Source organism: Chlorocebus sabaeus, chromosome 2, assembly GCF_047675955.1.
Source record: "Chlorocebus sabaeus isolate Y175 chromosome 2, mChlSab1.0.hap1, whole genome shotgun sequence".
NCBI classification, from domain to species: domain Eukaryota; kingdom Metazoa; phylum Chordata; class Mammalia; order Primates; family Cercopithecidae; genus Chlorocebus; species Chlorocebus sabaeus.
The window spans coordinates 66,572,550-66,592,289 of record NC_132905.1 but is presented as its reverse complement, the minus strand read 5'-3'; the positions used below and the strand labels follow the sequence as shown (position 1 = coordinate 66,592,289).

At 48.6% G+C, this 19,740-nt stretch overlaps 1 protein-coding gene across 33 annotated transcripts in view; it reads right to left on the bottom strand.

The window, feature by feature from the left end:
- The window catches only part of EPB41L1 (erythrocyte membrane protein band 4.1 like 1), a 138,282-nt gene that overhangs the window by 32,548 nt on the left and 85,994 nt on the right, over positions 1-19,740 (bottom strand). For 16 of the 33 annotated variants that reach the window (XM_073009366.1, XM_073009370.1, XM_073009390.1 and 13 more), the window contains 9 exons: positions 17,685-17,760; positions 14,792-15,010; positions 12,374-12,461; positions 11,639-11,791; positions 9,446-9,543; positions 9,027-9,202; positions 5,577-5,725; positions 4,570-4,605; positions 1,881-2,063 (listed from right to left, as the gene is read on the bottom strand). In XM_073009366.1, coding sequence (XP_072865467.1) covers positions 1,881-2,063; positions 4,570-4,605; positions 5,577-5,725; positions 9,027-9,202; positions 9,446-9,543; positions 11,639-11,791; positions 12,374-12,461; positions 14,792-15,010; positions 17,685-17,760 — 1,178 coding nt within the window. The remainder of the gene's footprint in view (positions 1-1,880; positions 2,064-4,569; positions 4,606-5,576; positions 5,726-9,026; positions 9,203-9,445; positions 9,544-11,638; positions 11,792-12,373; positions 12,462-14,791; positions 15,011-17,684; positions 17,761-19,740) is intronic. The other 17 variants (XM_073009401.1, XM_073009403.1, XM_073009417.1 and 14 more) reach the window with 3 other exon arrangements.

The following is a 19,740-nucleotide window of genomic DNA, read 5'->3' as shown; positions in this document are numbered from 1 at the left end:
AGGTGGGGCACACCCTACACCAGGCTACACTGAGACACTCCAGAGCTCTAGACCCCACTTCCCAGGGCTTATCTTCCCTTTCTCTTCTGGAGACTCACTCTTTCAGTAGCCTCTGCATCCCACCTCACCCACAGCCAGGCCAAGCCTGGCCAGCCCACATCAGGATTGATTAGAGGCTACGCTGAAGGGCAGGAGGGGGTGCTGTTCACTGGCTCACTAGACCAGCCCCCACCACCCAGTCCAGGGTCTTGCTTGTGCCAGAGGCAAACAGAGGCCCTTCGTGGATGCAGAGGTCTGCCATTCTTCCACGGCGCCAGCCTTAAAGGCCCCCAAAGCATCCCTAATTCTGTGACTCACCAACCAGAAAGCCAACCCAGTAGCTCTCTCTGGACTTATGCCTTACTAGACAAAGCCGTCTGTTATCTGGCAGGTTCAGGCCATGGGTAGCACTGATCCAATAAAATGCTCTGCTAATTAGATCATGGGTGCATCACCAATTTTCAAAGCATTAGAAGGCAGCACACATACAATTGACTCTCTACCTGGTCTTTATGTGATTTGGTCTTGCTCCTAGGCAGCTGTGATTTAATAGCAAATACAATAGCCTGGGTCACAAGAAAATTGGGTTCTGGCTCCTCTTCCATCAGCTATGACACTGAATAAGTCCTTCCTCTTTCTGGGTCTCAGTGCCCCTATCTGTAAAATGAAGGTTCTGATCAGGTTCCCAGGGCCCTTTCAACTTTTATTTTATTTAGGAAAGGGGAATTTTATTTGTTAAAGAAAAGTCATCTGTGAATGCCTCTAGTTAAATTAGTATGCTTGACTTCAACACTTTGGATTGAAACATATTTTATTTATCCTGATTTGAAGTTAACCTCCTCTGTGGAAAAGTCTGGAACTCTCAAATGAAACAATAACTCACACTGCACCTCGAGGTACTCTGCTAGTCCCTCTATGTGTGTTATCTTGTTTAATCCTTACAACATCCCCATGAAGTAGGTGCTTTTATTATCTCTACCCAACGAGTCTCAGAGAGGTTAAGTAACAAGCCCAAAGTTATCCAGCTAGCAGGCAGCGGAGCCGGAATTCAAACCCAGGCAGTTTAAGTATACACCACAATTGGATTTCAGACCAGTAAGCAATAGCTTCAGGGAGAAAACACCTAAGTATAAACTGGGGTAAATATCGCCAAGATTTAGCAAGGGCTAAAAATATGGACTTGAGAGTCTAAATGCAGGGCTTCCCCAAATCCTAACTTCATCTCTTCTTCAATCGAGAAAACACCCCACGCTTTCCACTCAGAAAGGCAGGTCATGTGAGATCCTTTTCTGAAGCTTCAGAAGCAGGTCTGATTTCTGTGACGGGCCCATTCCCCTCCAGTGGGCTCCGAAGCCCCTTTCAGGAGGGACCACTCCCCAATCCGTGTTTTCACAATAGGCACAATAGGGTCTAGTTCTGGATAGAGCTATTGGGATTCTCAAAATGTAGTGCACATGAAAAGCCTCTGCAGCACTTGTCCAAATGCCGATGCCAGCACTGAGTCCAAATATCTGATTCAGTAGGTCTGGGCTGGGGCCCTGAAACCTGCATTTCTAACCAGCACCCCTTCCCCATTATACTCGGGCTGATGGAAGGGAAGTACACCAAGCTTCCATGAGTCTTGAGTTTTTCATGTTTTAAGTTGGTCTCCAGGACCCAGGATTCCAAGATGTAGTGAATTCATCTCCCTCAGCCTAACCTACCACCCTCTCCATCCCCACGAGCCCCTAAGCAGCAATGGGGGAAGCATACTGGTGTGGAGGATGAGTGTAAGTCAGGACGTAGCAACCCAATGCCTCTTTACCCAAGGTCCCTATCGAGGGGTTCGGGGTGACACCTACCTCATTGGCTTTCTCAGGGGTGCCCTTGGGGGAGGGGGAGGCAGGGGAGGAGGGCAGCCTGCGCTCCCGTTCCCAGTCTCGATCCCGGTGGATGAGTTTGCTGTTGGGCTCCTTCAGGGTCCTCTTGAGCTCATTGATGCTGGCCTGGTGCTTCAGCAAGACGTCCTCTGGCTTGTCTAAGAACTAGGGATAGATGGAGAGGGTGGTGGTGTTAGGGGAACAGCTCCAAGTGGGGGATGCAGGGTGCAGGGATGATGGCAGCAGTCACCATCACCACCCTCCACCAGCAACGTGATTCCCACTCTGACCTGTGTCGCCCTCATGGCAGCCCCAGAGGCCAACCAGGGCAAGGAGAACCACCCCAACAGGTGCACATCCCAAGGCACAGAGCACTGAAGATGAAAAAGAGGAGACGTCTAGTCAAGCCACCTTTGCTTCTCCCTTGCCTGGCTCTACAGCCTCCGAACAGCCAAACTCTACCCAAAGCCCACAGGTCTGGGTGAGTTCCTTTTGGTGCTACAAGCCCAGTCTTAGTCACAGAGGTGACTTCCCTCTGGTTACAGCCATGGCATAGCAGGCAGCAACTGCCAGAGAGCTATAATAACTCACTAATCCTGTTCACTGGGCTGCTCTGGCTCATTCAGGGGCCTCCTACATCCCTCCTGGATCCCAGTGTCCACTTTCTGGCCAAGACTTGGGCCACTATACTTAGCAGGATGTCCAGTCTGGGCCCCTCCTAGCCCAACATGCACAACTGCTCAGGCCCTGGGGAGGCCCACAGTAGAGATCCTCCTCAAGCCAGGGACATCCAGAAGAATGGCCAAGCTCCCACACTAGAGACCAGGGGCAGTCTAGTCTCCTCTGTGATGGGCCACTACCTTCTCCAACCACCCTGGACCTTTCAGATAACTTTCAGGTACTGACTCACCAATAGCAGACAGGGTGAGATATAGCCAGATAGAGAAACTAGAATGCTTTGGAGTGTTCAGGAAGATTAGGAGAATTAGAGACCAGGAAGAAGAATGGTTAAGTCCCATGGCTGGACACAAGAATTGAGCCAGGTATAGCTGGAGTTGTAGGATTCTAACTATACAGGTAGTGTTCCCCATTAAACTACCAAGTCTGTGCTCAAGTTAGTGCAGCATGACAGAGTCATCTCCTTAGGTCAAGGGAGGATGAGCTTTGCGCAGGAGCTGGCAGGGACCTGCCACAGCTGTTTATCTGGCTACTTCTGGGGCAAAGCAGTGGTTGGCAGCCCAAGGACCCTTATCTGTAAGACTGTTTAAAAATTCATGTTAACTCAATTCAGGACAAGAAATGGACAATCTCAGCTTATTAAAGTCAGATCAGGTAATTCTGGAAGAACCGCTGGAAGGTAAGCTTACCCTTGGACAAAGCTAGAATCTTCCCCTGGGCTCATCTCTGGTACCCAAGGATCCACTACGGCTGACTCCTAAGCTACCTCAGGAAGGAAATCAATCCCAGTGAGGCTCCTGCTTTCCCTCCAGACATCTGTCTGTTCCTCAGGCATCCCTTCCCAAGCTGAGCTGCCCTCAGGACAATGGCTGTCTGAGAAGTCAAACCTGATGGTGTTTGCACAGGGAGGGGGTTTGGGCTGTAATGGGTAGTGAGTCCCAACCTGACATGTGGCTTGTCATCTTCCATTCCAAACCTGCCCCACTGCCTCCATGGGTGTGTCATGTCCTTGAAGGCTACAGGAAGCAGTGGGATCCTGGGATCCTGGGATCCTTAAAGGTTAAGGGCATTGGAGAAACCTAGTTGAATGCTTTGCTGTGCAGACAGGGGACTGGGGCCTGAGGGGAATTTCCCAAGACCTTCAAAGAGTTGGCGGCAGAAGTGGGGTTGAAACCCAGATCTCAGGACTCCAAGGTAAGGCTCTTCTTATGTCCCAGTCTCTGGCCCTTTCCCTAGGCAGCACAAGAATAAACCCACTTCTCTTGCAGTTAAAGTTCAGATGAAGAGTTAGTGACTGTGTGAGAGGCAAGAAGTGGTTAACATGGGAGTAATAATTTGGGGGAAGCAACAAATGGGAAGAAGACGAGGAAAGGAAGAGAAGAGGAGGAGGTTTTTGCCAGAGTTGAGCAGTAGTCAGCCCTGCCTAGGGGAGGTGTCGGACTGGAGTTGGGGCAGATGCAGATGTGCTCTGAGGTGCCTCCCTCCCCACCCCAATCCCCACGCCCACAACTGGCTGCCAATAGATACAAAAAGCAGCTTGGGGTGAGGACACAGGGGACACAGATGAGATGGAGGCGAGACCAAACAGTGCTGTCGGGGAGGAGATGAATCTAGGGAAGGGGTGGGTGGGGGGAGATGAGCTATATGAAAGCATAGAATGGCCCGGAAGAGCTGGTGGTGCAGGTGGGATGGTCAGCAGGTGAGCTGCAAGTATGGAGGACCGGGTGAGCTAGGGAGAGGGTGGGAGGGCTGAGGAAGGAGGGAGAGATGGTCAATTGGCTAGGAGAGTCTAAGAAGGGAGCTAGAGAGATAAGCTTAGTGGGTGGCGGAGTGGCGAGCAAGGGCGGCTGCAGAGGGCGATGGCTGGGGACCAGAGATGAAGTTGAAGCTGAGATGGTGCCAGGGAAGTGAGCCTGGGATGGACTGTGGGATGGTGACAAATGAGCTGGGGATAGGAAAGGCTGGGTAGGGAGGGACAGGTCCCATGCAGTACCTCCTGCTTGTGTCTCGGCGTGGTTTCCTGCTCCGGCTAGTGGGATGTGGTAGGAGGGAAAGAAAGCAGCAGGGTCAGTAGAGCAGATGGATTAGAGATACCACGATGGGCTTGGTCCAGCAAGGAGCCCAGAGCACTCACACTCGACCAAGTGGAGGCCAGGGCAGCTGGGTGGGCCACCAGCAGGGCAGTGAGATAATCAGAAGAAGGTGCAGGCGTGAAGCAGAGCGCTGTCCCAGGAAGGTAGAGAAGGTAACTAGAGGCCAAGTGGGCAGAGCCATACTGGGCAGGTGGGATATGAGAAAGGGGTTTCCTGTCTCTTGCTGTCAGTGGGAGCATGTTCAAGGCCCTGTGCTCACAAGGGAGATGGAAAGAAACCTGCTGAACAACTACACCAAGAGGAAGCTCTCCCTGGCCTGTGTGTGCACACACCTGTGTGTGTGCATGTTGTTTACACATCAGTGTGCATGGGTCTAAGGGTGACGAGTGCATACATATGTTATTAAATGCGTGTGAGGCTAAGGTCATGCACTCCTGCATGAGCATGTACACACAGATACTGGGAGTGTGTGTGTGCACCTGATTGGGGCATGGGGAAGTAGGAAGGGGACACACTTGAACTTCACACTCCTGAGAGCTGTTGGTGACACCCAGTCATGCTCTAAGGAGGAAGAGAGCAGTGCAGATCCAGATCCCAGTCAAAGGGGCAAATTAAGAGTGTACAAAAGGAGGCCTGAGTCCTCTAAGGGACAGAGTGGCCCTCTGGAAAAGTAGGGCAAAGCTGGGGAGAGTACAGGGCAGGCAGCATGCCCACCCCCACACCCACCCCATCCCAGCAAGGGCCAGGTATTGAGAGATGACCCAAAGGCAAGGCCCTGCCCATGGTGGACTCCATAACAAGGGTGCTTGGCAACAGCTGGGGGCATATGAAGGCCAAGGCCAAGGGTAGACCTCAGGTCAGCCTCCTGATCCCCAGGGCAGAGGGTACAAGAAAGCCAGGCTCCTACCTTTAGCTCCTTGATCTTGGTCGGAGTCCTGACCTCTCCCTCCTCGGCCTCTGACCGTCGCCCCCCAGACTCGCCATCCTCCTCCCGCTTGTCACCGTCAGGCCCTGCATCGTGGTTCTCGCTGACAGAGGCTGGGCGGGAGAACTCTGCTGAAGTGGGTGGAGATAGCCGGGCAACCATGTGAGACCCTCCCGGAGAACAGAGAACCAGCCCGGCCCTGCCCAACCACGCCTGGAGTGGAGCCAACTCTTCCACACCCCTCACCCGTTGCCTAGAGGGGTGAAGTAGACTTCTGGTCACATGGCCGGTAAGTGGCAGACCTGCATCCCAGCCCAGGACTCCTTCCTGGTTTCTACAGCACTAGAACCTGGGTTCAAATCTCAAATCCATCTCTTCTTGACTGCATGACCTTGGGTAAATTACACAATATTTCTGGGTCTTGGTTTCCTCATCTAGAAGCAGTGCCTGCTTTAGAAAGAGGAGGTGAGGAATGAAAAAGCTAATGTATATAAGTATTTATGGAAGAGTGGCTGGCACAGAGTGAGCCTTCCATCAATGGCAGCCCATAAATGTTGCTGTTTTGGTTGTGGTGGTTGTGGTTGAATACTCACCTGATCACCATTTAGCAACACACAAATATGGTGAGATTAGCTTTACTAGTGAAAGCTAAAGTCTTAAGTTTGCAACTAATTTACCTTCTTTATAAATTAGGGAGAATTCAGGGAGATCCCTGCAATAACACCTTTCTCACTCACTGGTATTCCAAAATGCTTTTCTGAATAGGAAAGGAAGGGGTGGAACTAGACTTTGCATCAGGCATTGGGCATAATCCGACTATGCCCATGGATTGTGTCTTGGTGGAAAATAGGCTGAAAAACATGGGTTTAAAATAACCAGAGCTCAGATTATCCTTGGGGTTGGCCTAGATTTTAAAAAGAGGATAATTATCCTTTCTATTCATATACACTCACTTTGCAAAGTACGCATTTATGCATACATTTCATTTGATTTACACAATATCCTAAGTTGATGGCTGCAATGGGACTGACTTATCCCCATTTTACAGAGGATGACTGGAGACGTCAAGGGGGGAAATATCCCACTGGTGACCTTTTGGTGAGTTGGGATAGGGACCGAGGCCTCCTGGCTTAGACTCCATGCTTCTGTTCCTCTCTGATGAGCTTCACCAGCTCCAGGCTAACCTCTGCTACCTGCCAGAATCTGGGCTTCGTTTGGCCCCTGACATAGTAATGGAAGCTACAGGGGAGGGACCTTTCCCTTTGCATAAACCCGAGTTTTCTGTCCTCTGTCTACCCAAGGAGAAGAAGGAGCTTCTTCACCCTCAGACAAACCCTAGCAGAACTACACATCTTTCAAACATGCACAGGAGTCCTGAGACAGGTCTCACTTTCATATACCAGAAAAAGTATCAGACTTTCTTGATCACCTGGCAAACTCCTAGGTATCCTTCAAAACCCTGCCCAGTTAGCACCCTTTCTGCAGAGCCCTTTCTGCTCCTTCTAAACTTAATTCCTCCCTCCTCACAGCTGCTCTACATTCTACACATGCTTCTCCCATTGCTTGAACCACAACAAATGCTTACAAACCTGCTATTCTATGAGCTCCTCAAAGGGAAGGGCCAAACCTATTCACTCTAAATACTATACCCAGGACCCAACACAAGGCCTGACACACATATAATACTCAGAAAATATAAGTAGAACTAACTTGCCTGGAGGCCTGCCCCAAGGTGTTCTGGGAGCATCTACAGCTTCCCCACCCAAGTCCCTACTTCCCTTTTTTTTTTTTTTTTTTTGGAGATGGAGTCTCGCTCTATTGCCAGGCTAGAGTGCAGTGGTACAATCTTGGCTCACTGCAACCTCTGCCTCCCAGGTTCAAGTGATTCTCCTGCCTCAGCCTCCCGAGTAGCTGGGACTACAGGCGCCTGCCACCATACCCAGCTAATCTTTGTATTTTTAGTACACATGAGGTTTCACCATGTTGGCCTGGATGGTCTTGATCTCTTGACCTCATGATCCACCCCCCTTGGCCTCCCGAAGTGTTGGGATTACAGGAGTGACCCCCTGTGCCTGGCCTTTTTTTTTTTTTTTTTTTTTTTTTTGAGATGGAGTCTCGTTTTGTTGCCCAGGCTGGAGTGCAATAGTGTGATCTCAGCTCACTGCAACCTCCTCCTCTGGGGTCCAAGCAATGCTCCTATTTCAGCCTCCTGAGTAGCTGAGATTACAGGCGCATGCCACCACGCCCGGCTAATTTTTGTATTTTTAGTAGAGACGGGGTTTCATCATATTGGTTAGGCTGGTCTCGAACTCCTGACCTCAGGTGATCTGCCCACCTTGGCCTCCCAAAGTGCTGGGATTACAGGCATGAGCCACCACGCTCAGCCCCCACTTCCCACCTTTAAGCCACTCTCTACAAACCTAAAAACAATAAAAACGGGTACAATTTCTTAAGGTGCTACTGTATGCCACAGAATATTTTCTAGGCATGATCTCATTTAGTTTTCCCTAGAACACAGCAAAATAGGTACTATTTATTTTGTAGAAGAGGAAACAGGCTCAGGGAGTTACATAAGTTGCTTAAGGTCACCCATCCATTCATTCAGATATTTATGAACCACTTCTGGTGTTCAGAGAATAGCCCACAGTGACTGTCAAGGCCAAGATTTGAACTTAGATCTACATAATTCTGAATTTCCCCAGTGTCCCATGTGACTTCTGAACATCACCTACAAACTCGAGTGTGTACATCCTGGGGAGAGACTTGGGCCCTGAAGGATGCTGATTTAGTAGGTCTGGGGCAGAACCTGGGAATTTTTGTGTTTAACAATCTCACAGGCGACTCTGATGAGACATGGTTTGTGCACCACATTTTAAGCCCTGTCTGCTTGCTACAGGACTATATAGGGCCAGTTTTCATTGATGTTAAGGGCACCCATCAGCCCAACAGAAATGGAGACAGTGGAGAGTGCCATGTGGTTAGATTGTCAATCAGCCCAGAGCCCAGTAAAACCAAAAGAATGACCAAGAACGATGCCCTGGCCTCCCAGCAGATAAGGCATCATCAGCTCCACACTGTAGTCACAAGACACCATTCCCCTAGTATGATGATGACCGGTGGATTGCTAAGCTTCTTGGGTAGATGGCCCAAACCATATGGCTGAACCTGGGACCCCAAAAGACCACAACTCAGGGAAGTTGTGGGAAATCCAGAGAGTGGTAGTGTCACATCTCAAGTGGAAGTGAGCTCTAGGTTGAGACTAAGCCACCAAGAGCTGCCCAGGGACAGCATTGGTCTTGAGGGGCCCAGCCTGGTGCAGATGAACTTGGGATGTGTCTACCATTTTCCTGCTCATTCTGCAGAACCCGGGATACCCATTCCCCCACTTCCCTCTAAAGACCATTCCCCCCAGCCCTCCAGTTTGGGCCATACCTCCATCAAGGCTGCGGGACATGGTGTACCGTTTGCTGGAAGAACGCTCAAAGAAGGGTGCAGGCCGGTCAATGAGGGCGCTGGCCTGGCGGGTCTGTGCTTGGGTCCTCCCACTGTACCGGAACTTGGAGCCCATCACCAGGAAGCCCTTGGGTGGGGGCTCAGGGGACACCAGCCTGCAGCAGAGGGATGCAGGGGAGGGGGAATCAAACCTGTACTGCCAGGCCCAAGGTTAGACCACAGCTGGCCTTTCATCCCACTAACCCACCAACTATGACAATTCAAAGTGGCCCAGGAAGGGAGGGACTTGGGGAAAGGGAGGAGGACATTCCTAGTGTTCTCACTAACTCCTCCCCGGCTCCCCTCCATACACATGCTCTCTGCCCCATCCCCATTACCCCATCCAAGGTCAGGCTCACCGGAAGAATGTGTGATGCTCGATGCAGACCTTCCATAGTCTCTTGGCTGACCGGTGGTTTGGGAGTTTAAAGCCAATTGTGCTCTCAAATTGCTCATACTGAAAACCAAGAAGGGCAGGTTAGAGGCAGGGCCTGAGCTCACTCTTGCAACTAGACCATTCTTTGTGTTTTTTATTTTATTTGTTTAATGTTTTCTTGAGACACGGGGTCTCGATCATTTGCCCAGGGTGGAGTGTGGTGGCGCAATCATAGCTCACTGTAACCTTCAACTCAAGAGATCCTCCTGCTCAGCCTCCCAAGTAGCTGGGACTACAGTCAGACAACACCACACCGGCTAATTTTTTGTAGAGAATGGGTCTCATTATGTTGCCTAGGCTGGTCTCCAACTCCTGGGCTCAAGCAATCCTCCCACCTCAGCCTCCCAAAATGCTGGGATTATAGACGTGAGTCATCCTTTCTGAACTCTTCTCAGGCATCTGCGACTTTGGCCTGTTCATTCACTGAATCAATAAGGGTGACAGAGCCCTTACTCTGTGATGGGTCTAGCGCTAAACACTAGAGATACATGGAGATCAAGGCAGAAGATTCTAGTGGGGGTAGGGGGGCCTCTAATAATAAATAAGCAAACAAGATAATTGCAGACACTGATCAGGGCTACAAGGGGAATGAAGGGAGGTATGTGGTATGGCAGAACTGGGAAGGCATGGGGGCTCCTGCTGTCTAAGGAAGAGCAGGGGATCCCCTCTAGACCTAGATTTAGGTGATCTTGAGCTGACATTTGAAGAATGGGAAGGAACCAGCTATATGAGAAGCGAGACGGGGAGACACTTTCAGGTAGAGGAAGCATCAAATGCGAAGCACCCAGTCAGGAAAGAGCTTGACTTATTCAAAGATTTCAAGGCCAAAGAGGCTAAAGCACCTTGGGCGTGGGGCAGTGTGGCAAGGGATAAGTGGGAGAGATAGGTGGCCATGGAAGGAGTTTGGAGTTTAGCTCAAGAGTTAAAGAGAGTTCCTGAAAGGTGTAAGCAAGGGTGTGGGTGGGAAGGGGGAGTGGGCTTGCCATGATATGATTTAAGGGACTTTTTAAGATCTCTCTGGCAGTTATGAGGAAAATGGCCTGATGAGCACCAGAGGCGAGGGAGGGCAGAGGGCAGTGAGAAGGCCCTCACAGGCATAGGCGAAAGATGGGGGCTGCTGGAGGCAGGTGTGACAGAGAGGAAGAGAAGCAGATGTTACGACCAAATGGACTTTTTGATGGGTGAGATGTGGGGAATTGAAGGAAAAGAGTTGCAGACATATACATGTTTGCATTTGTGTGTGTTGTGTGTATAGTCCAGTCTGTGTATCTTAGAATATGTATAAACTTCCATACTTACAACATGTAAGTAAATACATGAACTTTACACAGACATGTATTCATTTATCTGTGTGACCTGAATGTATGTGGTTATACTTCTTCTTCTGTTTTTATTTTTCCCTCCCTTTTTTTTTTTTTTTTTTTTTTTTTTTGAGACAGAGTCTTGCTCGCCCAGGCTGGAGTACAGTGCCAGCTAATTTTGTATTTTTAGTAGAGATGGGGTTTCACCATGTTGGCCAGGCTGGTCTCGAACTTCTGACCTCATGTGATCCACCCACCTCAACCTTCTAAAGTGCTGGGATTACAGGCGTGAGCCACTGCACCTGGCCGTATGTGGTGATACTTTTATTTTTTATTTTTATTTATTTATTTTTTTTTTGAGACAGAGTCTCACTCTGTTACCCAGGCTGGAGTGCAGTGGCGCGATCTCAGCCCACTGCAAGCTCTGCCTCCCGGGTTCACGCCATTCTCTTGCCTCAGCCTCCCGAGTAGCTGGGACTACAGGCGCCCGCCAGCACGCCCATCTAATTTTTTAAAATTTTTTAGTAGAGATGGGGTTTCACCATGTTAACCAGGGTGGTCTTGATCTCCTGACTTTGTGATCCACCCATCTCGGCCTCCCAAAGTATTGGGATTACAGGCGTGAGCCACCACGCCCGGCCAGTTATACTTTTATTTAGGCTCTTCTCTCTCTCTCACTCTCTCTCTCTCTCTCTCTCTCTGTGTGTGTGTGTGTGTGTGCGTGTGTGTGTGTTGGCAGCCCAGGCTCGGCTGCCGGGGTTCACTCCTTTCTAGTTGATTCTGGTGAGGAGGAGGGTTTCCCAAGGCAGGCTCACCTCCCCAGGCCGGATCTTGATATAGAAGTTACTCCTTTTGTAGGAGATCTTGAGGATCTTGGGCCAGGCAAAACGGTTGATTCTCAGCCGGTCCCGGTAGATAAGCAGGCCATTGGCACAGACACCTAACATAATGTCGATGCCCTCAGAGTCCTGCATGAGAAGAGACCATGGAATGGAAGGCCCGGGGTCCATGCCTGGGGACAGCCTGCCACCCACCCCGAACACAACGCCCTGTGCGCTGCTTGTAATGAGCTCTCAGGAGCAGGGTTAGAGCCTCCACGCTGGAGTCCCACTGACCAATCCCTCCCATTGTCATTCAGTCATTCACTCTTCCATTTAGGTATTTATTGACCCACTCACTTGTATGATCATTTGCTCTGTCAATCACTCAATCATACATTCACCCAGCAAACATTTAGTGGCACACACTTGGTGCCAGGCTATGTGCCGGGTGCTAGGAATACAGAAATAAACTAAGGCCTACGTCTTTCCCTCACAATGCTCCCAATCTAGCGGGGGCTCAAACAGGTTCATAAATAAAATACATGGAGAAAAGGATACAGATCATGAGAAAATAAAAGGTTATGGAACTTCGAGGAATGAGAATGAGAACAGAAAAGGTTTCAAGTTGGAGGTAACACAGGGTCTGGCACACCAAGCCCTAGGGAAAACCCTGATAGTTCTTTGGGGGCACCACCCAGACACTAGGGGAACCCAGGAAGCCGGTGGTACCTTGGCATGGTGCAGGTCTACTCCATACATGGAAAGCTTCTTGGCGTTCTCTAAGAAGTGGATTTCTGCTTCTCCTGGGGTCATCCCCCTTAGGGAAAGAAAGTGATCACAGGTGACCAAGGGAAAGGCCCAGGCTTGAGTCCTGCTGGCCAAAGGTGGCCACCATCAGAACCCATGATTCTATGAAGTCAAATATGCTGAGCCTCACCCTAATCCTTTTCCTCTGTCCTCAGAGCAGGAGGGTATACCCCAACTCCCACTTCAGCCCACCCAACCCCCATCTTCTGCCAAAGCTCAAGTCCAGTCTTGTTAGTCCAGGGAGCACACAAGGGCTGAGCTGGGAGTCAGGATTTTTGCCTCATTCTGCCACTGAATTGACTGTGAGCTATAAATTCTACTTTTCCATGACCGTAAAACCATTATTAAGGACACTGTTCATTATAACCACCCAGGGGCTCCTAAATTATTACCCACATGGGATATTTCTTGCAGAATTCAGTATCAGAAGCCACTTAATCTCTCCTAAGGAACAGGTGCACATTCTCCTTTCCAAAAAGAAGAGTTATGTAATTAATCAAGTTCCTTCTTTGCTTTCGCTGCCAGGAAACTTGGACTACATTTTATACTTAGTCAGAGCAAACATTTATTGAGTACTATGTGCTGGTTACTGTTCTAAGTACTTTACACGTATTAACTCACTGAATCCTCATAACAACTCTGTAAGATAGGTATGATTCTTCTTCTCATTTTACAGATGAGAAAACCGGCACAGAGACGTTAAGTAACTTGTCCAAGGCCACACTGCTATGAAGGAGAACAGTCAGGATTTGTGTGACTTCAGTTTATGCTCCTAATCACTTCATTACAGGGCTTGTATATCCTCCAGGCCTCAGTTTCCTGTGACCTGTCTACTTCTGGGCTGCTGTGTGGGATACCTGGACATGAGATGTCAGTGTGCTTTAGGTCCAAAGAGCTATAGGCACAGCCGTTAGTATTTCTCCAGCCCACATCGATCTGAACATTGTTCTCTGAATTATTATGACTCTTACAAATCCTAAGATGTCTTGCTATCTAGGACAGGGATGACAAATAGATGGCAGTCAGGCCACTACTCCCTGTTCCTATGCCCAGGTGGACATTGCTTACCTGGGCATTGTAAGGAATCAGTATCCTACTCAACACAACATCACAGCAGTCACTATTAACCAAGTAGAGTTAGTGTGCGATTCTCAGAGACAGCATTTGCCACCCTTGACCTAGCATTCATCACACCCCAGCAGGCTCTTCCCCACGTACACGATCACTCCACATCTGGCCCTGGCCCTCCTCTCCAGATGAAGCCCACAGAACAAGAGCCTCCTAATTCCCTCCATCCTCAATAGTAATGAGACAATATCACCATACTCCTTTCGCTGGGTGCAGCACTTTACAGTTTATAATGCACCTTCACATTATTAATTATACTGAGTCCCCATAACAATCCTGGACTTACAGTCCCAAATACTTCCAGCTTAAAAGGACCCTACAAATCATTTCGTTCTGAGGGTTCCTCTCTAGGGGAACCTGTATAGAAGCAATGGCGAAGTGGAGTATCTGGGTTGTTACAATGACTGAGAAGGTGTTATGGGCATTTACTAGGTCCCAGGGATACTGAACATTCTGCACAATGAATTCTCCTGCCCCAAATGCCAATAGTTGAGAGACACTGATAATCTAACTTCGTGCATATGCAGGTGAAAAATTGGGCTTAGAGAGGTTAAATAACCAGCCTATAGTCACACTAGTTAATTATCATCCAATTGCTGGAACAAGGTACTTTCCCCTGCACGATCAACTATTCAACTCCTTGATCCACAGACAGCAACACTAACAGCCAACATGCAGTGTGCCTTTAATATGTGCTATTTAGGCTTTCCAACAATCCTACAAGGTGGGTTTAACAGCATCCACCTTGAACAGATGAGGAAACCAAAGCATAGGAAGTGAAATGACCTTCCTGAGATCCCTGGTTAGAAAGTGGCAGAGCCAGTATAGGAACCCTAGCAGGCTGGCTTTTGGGTCCAAACTTGTGAACTCTACACCAAGATCTAGACACCAGGACACTTACTTAGAGACACAGTAGCGATTATTATCTCTAGCTGGCAGATAAACTGATTCTCAGAGGCCAAGGACAGGGAACTATCACACCTATAGAGGAGTTTAAGAAACTTGGGTCCCAAAAGGTCATCAAGGCCACACAGCCAGTCACTACTATTCCTATTTACAGAGATGATTTGCTCTCAGATATACCTCAAGTTAGGGGCAGAGCCAGGTGGGGTACAAGTAGCACAGTATGCGGCGGCCTAGGACATTCAGGCCTGCAAGGAAGGCTCCCACTGGCCAAGGAGCCACAGAAGGCCCTGGCTGGCACCCTCTTACCTGTATGTCTTATGCAGCTCCATGATCCTCTCCTCCAGCTCCCGGGTCTGGTTAGGGGCGAAGCGGAGCTCGCTGACATAGTTGCCCACATGCTCCTCAGCATCATAGTCGCCCAGCTCAGCTTGCACAGCATAGGAGCCCAGTAGGGCATGCGTGACAAAGGAGCAGGGCAGCCGGCCCGTGATGATGTCTGCCCGCAGCTGCAGGCACAGGTAGTATCTGGAGATAGGGGAGAGCCAGCATGGGCACAGGGCCCTACTCCTCCCTAGATACCCCAAACACAGCTGTCCATCAGAACCAAACAGAACACAGCTCAGCAGAAAAGGATGTTTGTAGACACTGGCGCTTCATATGTTGACAATCTGGGTATGTCTCGTGAGATGGTTTTGCAACATTTCACATGACTTTAAGCATTTTTGTGCATTTCTAAATTTGAGGGATTTGTTTTCTATTATGAGAGCATTTTCAATTTCTAACTCAATTTCAAGCTAAATAGGACTACTTTGCTGGTTTGGCCATTACAAAATGTCATGTAGTTTTAATTATACAAGTAATATACTGTATTCATATTGAGGAAAAAATGCACACTTTAGAGGTGACTCTAAATTTCCTCTTAATGACCAGAAATGCATGTGGTTTTGATTTATGGGTGTTTCTTACCTGTAAATGGCATCAAATGCTGCCTCTGATTCTAACAGCTCACTTTTTCATACCCAGGCCTTAGAGCCCTCCCATGTCAGCACATGTGACTCTGCCCCATTCATTTTAACTTCCACACTGTATTCCATTGCCTGGATGAATCTGCTTGCCAATGCTTTCCCAAAACTTTCTTATTTTGCTTCCAGCTCTAAGTAAATTGTCTGAAAACAAATTGGTTTAAAGGAACATTTCCAACTACCAGGCCATGATTTTTTATAACTTTTATGCACATTTGGACGATTTTACAATTTTAGAACCATTTAAAACCATTTTTATTGCTTTTTTGGTTACTATGTATTAAAAAAAAAATGTTTCATTTTTAGCCAATGATGCCTCCCTGACCATTTTTGTTATGTTTCACCATTTTTTTTCAATTGCTATTTCTTTTTTCTTTTTTTTTTTTTGAGATGGAGTCTCACTCTGTCACCCAGGCTGGAGTGCGGTGCCGCGATCTCAGCTCACTGCAACCTCCGCCTCCCAGGTTCAAGCGATTCTCCTGCCTCAGCCTCCTGAGTAGCTGGGAGTACAGCCACGTGCCCCACACTCAACTAATTTTTGTATTTTTGGTGGAGACAGGGTTTCGCCATGTTGCCCAGACTGGTCTCAAACTCCTGGTCTCAAGCAATCTTCCTGCCATTGTCTCCCAAAGTGCTGGGATTACAGGTGTGAGCCACCACATCTGGCCTTTTTTCTTTTAAGTGCCTTTTACTTAATATAATTCTTACTACTCTGTGACATTATTTCACAGTCAGAACTGAAGTCCTGGCAAAAAGTATGTGCAACCTCAGTGTGCGCCCAGGGCCAGGGCATAGACTCAGAATCAGTAGCAGCTCAAACATCACTGGCACCAAGTACAGGCTTATGGGCATTCTATTCAAAAGTCTCAAAATTCAGAAATCACTGCCAAATATTCTGACCAATCTTTCATTTCAATCAATTTGTCATTTTGACCAGTTTATTTCGGGCCTAACTATTTTTGGCGAAATCAGCTGCTATAGCACCCATCTCCTAGGGCCATCTGTGCTAGGCAAGCCTAACTTCCTTCCTGGTGTCCCTGGAAGCACAGTGCCCAGGGTCTGGCACAAACAGGAGAAGTATCAGTAGGTAAGACCAGGGGGATGGAAGCTGTGCTGGCCTAACCCACACAGTCCACTTGGGAATGGAGTTTCAGATCTTGATGCTGCCACATTAGCCCGCACCTGACCTCAGGGCTCAGAACTAAGACTAATGACGCCAAAGCCCAGGCCTGATCTGTTCCAGGAACATCTGTCTTATCTCCCAAGGCCAGAGTCAGCATCTTGACCTTGGTCGATGGCCTGGCAAACAGGCAATCGACATGAAAGTGAAGGAGGGACCCAATGGGAGAGAGGGGCCGGCTTAGGAGCCCCTTCCCTGCTATAGGGGAACTCCAAGCCCATATCTTCTGTTGGGAGTAAAAGGCCCATCACCTGAATGACACAGCCCCAGGATATCATGAAGTAAGACTACCTCTTTGGAAAGAGCTTAAGAGAAGGGTTTCCCCGTTCTGGTTTCCAGAAATGGGTAACCCCACGGAAGCTCCCATTCCGAAGGATGCTTTGCACTCATTTCTCTGTGGGGAGTCCCAAGCCCCATTTGACTTCCATGTGCCTGACGTGTGCACAGAGTGGCATGCAGACCAAAGTCCCACGTTCAAAGGCATCCCATTCTACTCCCTCCATATTCCCAATGCTGCAAACTGGTAGCTCACCCAGCACAGCAGCCTTCACATGGGTTTGGTATGTCCCATGCATAGATGGCCCATGCTATGTTGTTTTAAAGTTTGCATTTGTTGCCAACATTTAGAAACTGTGGTTTCTATTCTTTAATCTCTAGGTTCATTCCAACAATCAGGCCCAATTCCTACATGACAGTGATGGCCTGGAGGGGAACAGCAACTGTTTTAGGTGGCTTCTGTCCTCTCTACAAGGGGCCCCACAGCTCCCTGTGATACCTCTTCCTCTGACGTCAAGGGTCAGCTGCCACTGACCACTGTGCTTGCATCACTGTGTTTCTTACAATGAGTCGGCTTCCTGTGTTGATGCTGTCTGCCTGACCTTGGTAGGAGACTGCATTTGCAGCTGCTATCATATACTGCCTGTGTCCCCAGGGCCAGAGGCCCTCATCCGTAGTCCCACACAGCCAGCACACCTGCCTCTCCCTCCACAGCCCTCACCTTGTGATGTCTTCTGTCAGCTGGGCAGGATCAGGTGGGTAGAACTTGACTGTGAAGGCAAAATTCCAGGGGCTACCTGAGAGGAGATGGGAGAAAGATCAGCGAGGCCCTATCACCCCATTGGGTGGTCCAGATGCACCATCCTATGGGCAGTTTTTCAAAGTCTTCTCCTATCTGTAATCTCAGGACAATCCAATCAGGAAGGCTGGAACATTACTCCCATTTGACAGATTAGCAAACTGAGGCCCAGGTTAAGAGACTTGTGAGCTAGCAGTAGGAAGGAAGGTAGAAAGAAAGAAAGAAAACTGACGCTGCATGCCAGACACACTGTTAATTACTTTACAAACATTACTTCAGTAAACCTCACCACAACCCCATAAGTAAGTCCTATGATTAGCTCCATTTTATAGATGAAGACACTGGGGCCCAGGCAGTAAAGCAGTCAGCCCAAGGTCACCCTACTTGGAAGCGGCAATGCTGGGGTTCAAACCCAGGCCATCTGGCTCCTTGGTCTATACCCTAGTCTGGGTCATCGTATGTCAATGATAAGAAAAAAGTCTAAATAATACCACATTAAACAGGTTTCTTAAATTTGGACTTGTCAGAGCCCTCGCCCTGCTACTGTGCATTGCAGCTCTCTGAAGGGAACATGCATTCAAGAATTTCCAAAAATGGTTTGATCTGTTATATCCATTTTTTACAGAGCATCCTGCAAGATTAATGTTTCTCAGAACACACATTGGAAAACTCTGCCCTGTATCATGTTGACTCCATCTCAGATGACAGGATTGAATTATAAATAAGACCCAAAAGGCAAATATAATGAGCTAAATGTAACAAAGGGATATTTTAGGGGGATAAATGCTAACCTCCACACTTAGATGTGAAAAACCAATGGTACACATCTAAGAAGATACACAGGAGAATAAAGTCTGAGGTTATAGCTGGAAGCAAGCTCTGCAAGCCCAGAGAAGGGGTAGCCACTTGAGAGGGGATGAAGGCAGGTAGGTATGAGGTACTGGACAAAATTAGTGAAAGTCTACATATCCACAACAATGGTCAGACCACCCCTGGGAATTTCAGGTTTCAGGCCCCAAACGGCCCCTGACAAAGTGAGAAAGTAAGGCCCATCCAGGGCAGGGCTGTGGTCATGGACCGCTGGAGGTCACATCGCCACTACCATCCTTGTCTCTGCGGTAACCACTATCTGCACCATACAGATGTCACATCTCAAACTTTTACTAGATGTCAGTCACTGCGCTTGCTAAGAACTTTATGCACATTTATGGGGTTCGATCTTCATAATCATTCTGAAGTTGACTTTGTTTTTTATAGATGAATTCTGAGAGGTTAAGTCACTCTCTCAGGGTCACTCAGCTAGTCAGTGGTAGAAAATGGGGATCCTAACTCTGGCCATCTGGCCCCAGAGCCCAGGCACCTGACCACATCGACTCCTTGGAAAAATCAGCTTCAAGGAATAATAATAGTCTCAGGAATTCCTACCTCAGGAATAATAATGGTAATAATCAATAATAATAATAAATAATAATAGCTAATGCATACTGGGCGCTACTGTGTGCAGGCACCATTCTACATGTAATACTCATTTAATCCTCACAATGTAAATATAAGTACTAGCATTACCCTGCTTTACAGAGGAGGAAACTGAGGCACAGTCAACACCAGAAGCAGATGGAGTTAACATTCAAATCCAGGCAGTCTGGCCTCAGTGTCTGTCTGCTTAACTATCACACCAGATTGCCTCAGGGAAGCAAGAAGAAAACAGCTACTGAGCACCTACTATGTGCTTGGTGCTGTCCATACATATGTCATTGAACTGTCATCCCCACTTCATGAGGCAGGAACTACTAATCCACTGGCCAAGGAGAAGCAGGGACCCAGAGAGGTGGAGAGCTTGCCCCAGGTGCCCTACTTTGCCCTACCTTGCCCCAGGTGCACTGAGGTTTGGGAGGAGATACACCCAACTCTGAAGCCCAGGCCACAAGGACCAATGGCGCCACTTTCAGAAGGCTGAGGTGCTGACACAGAGGGCAAA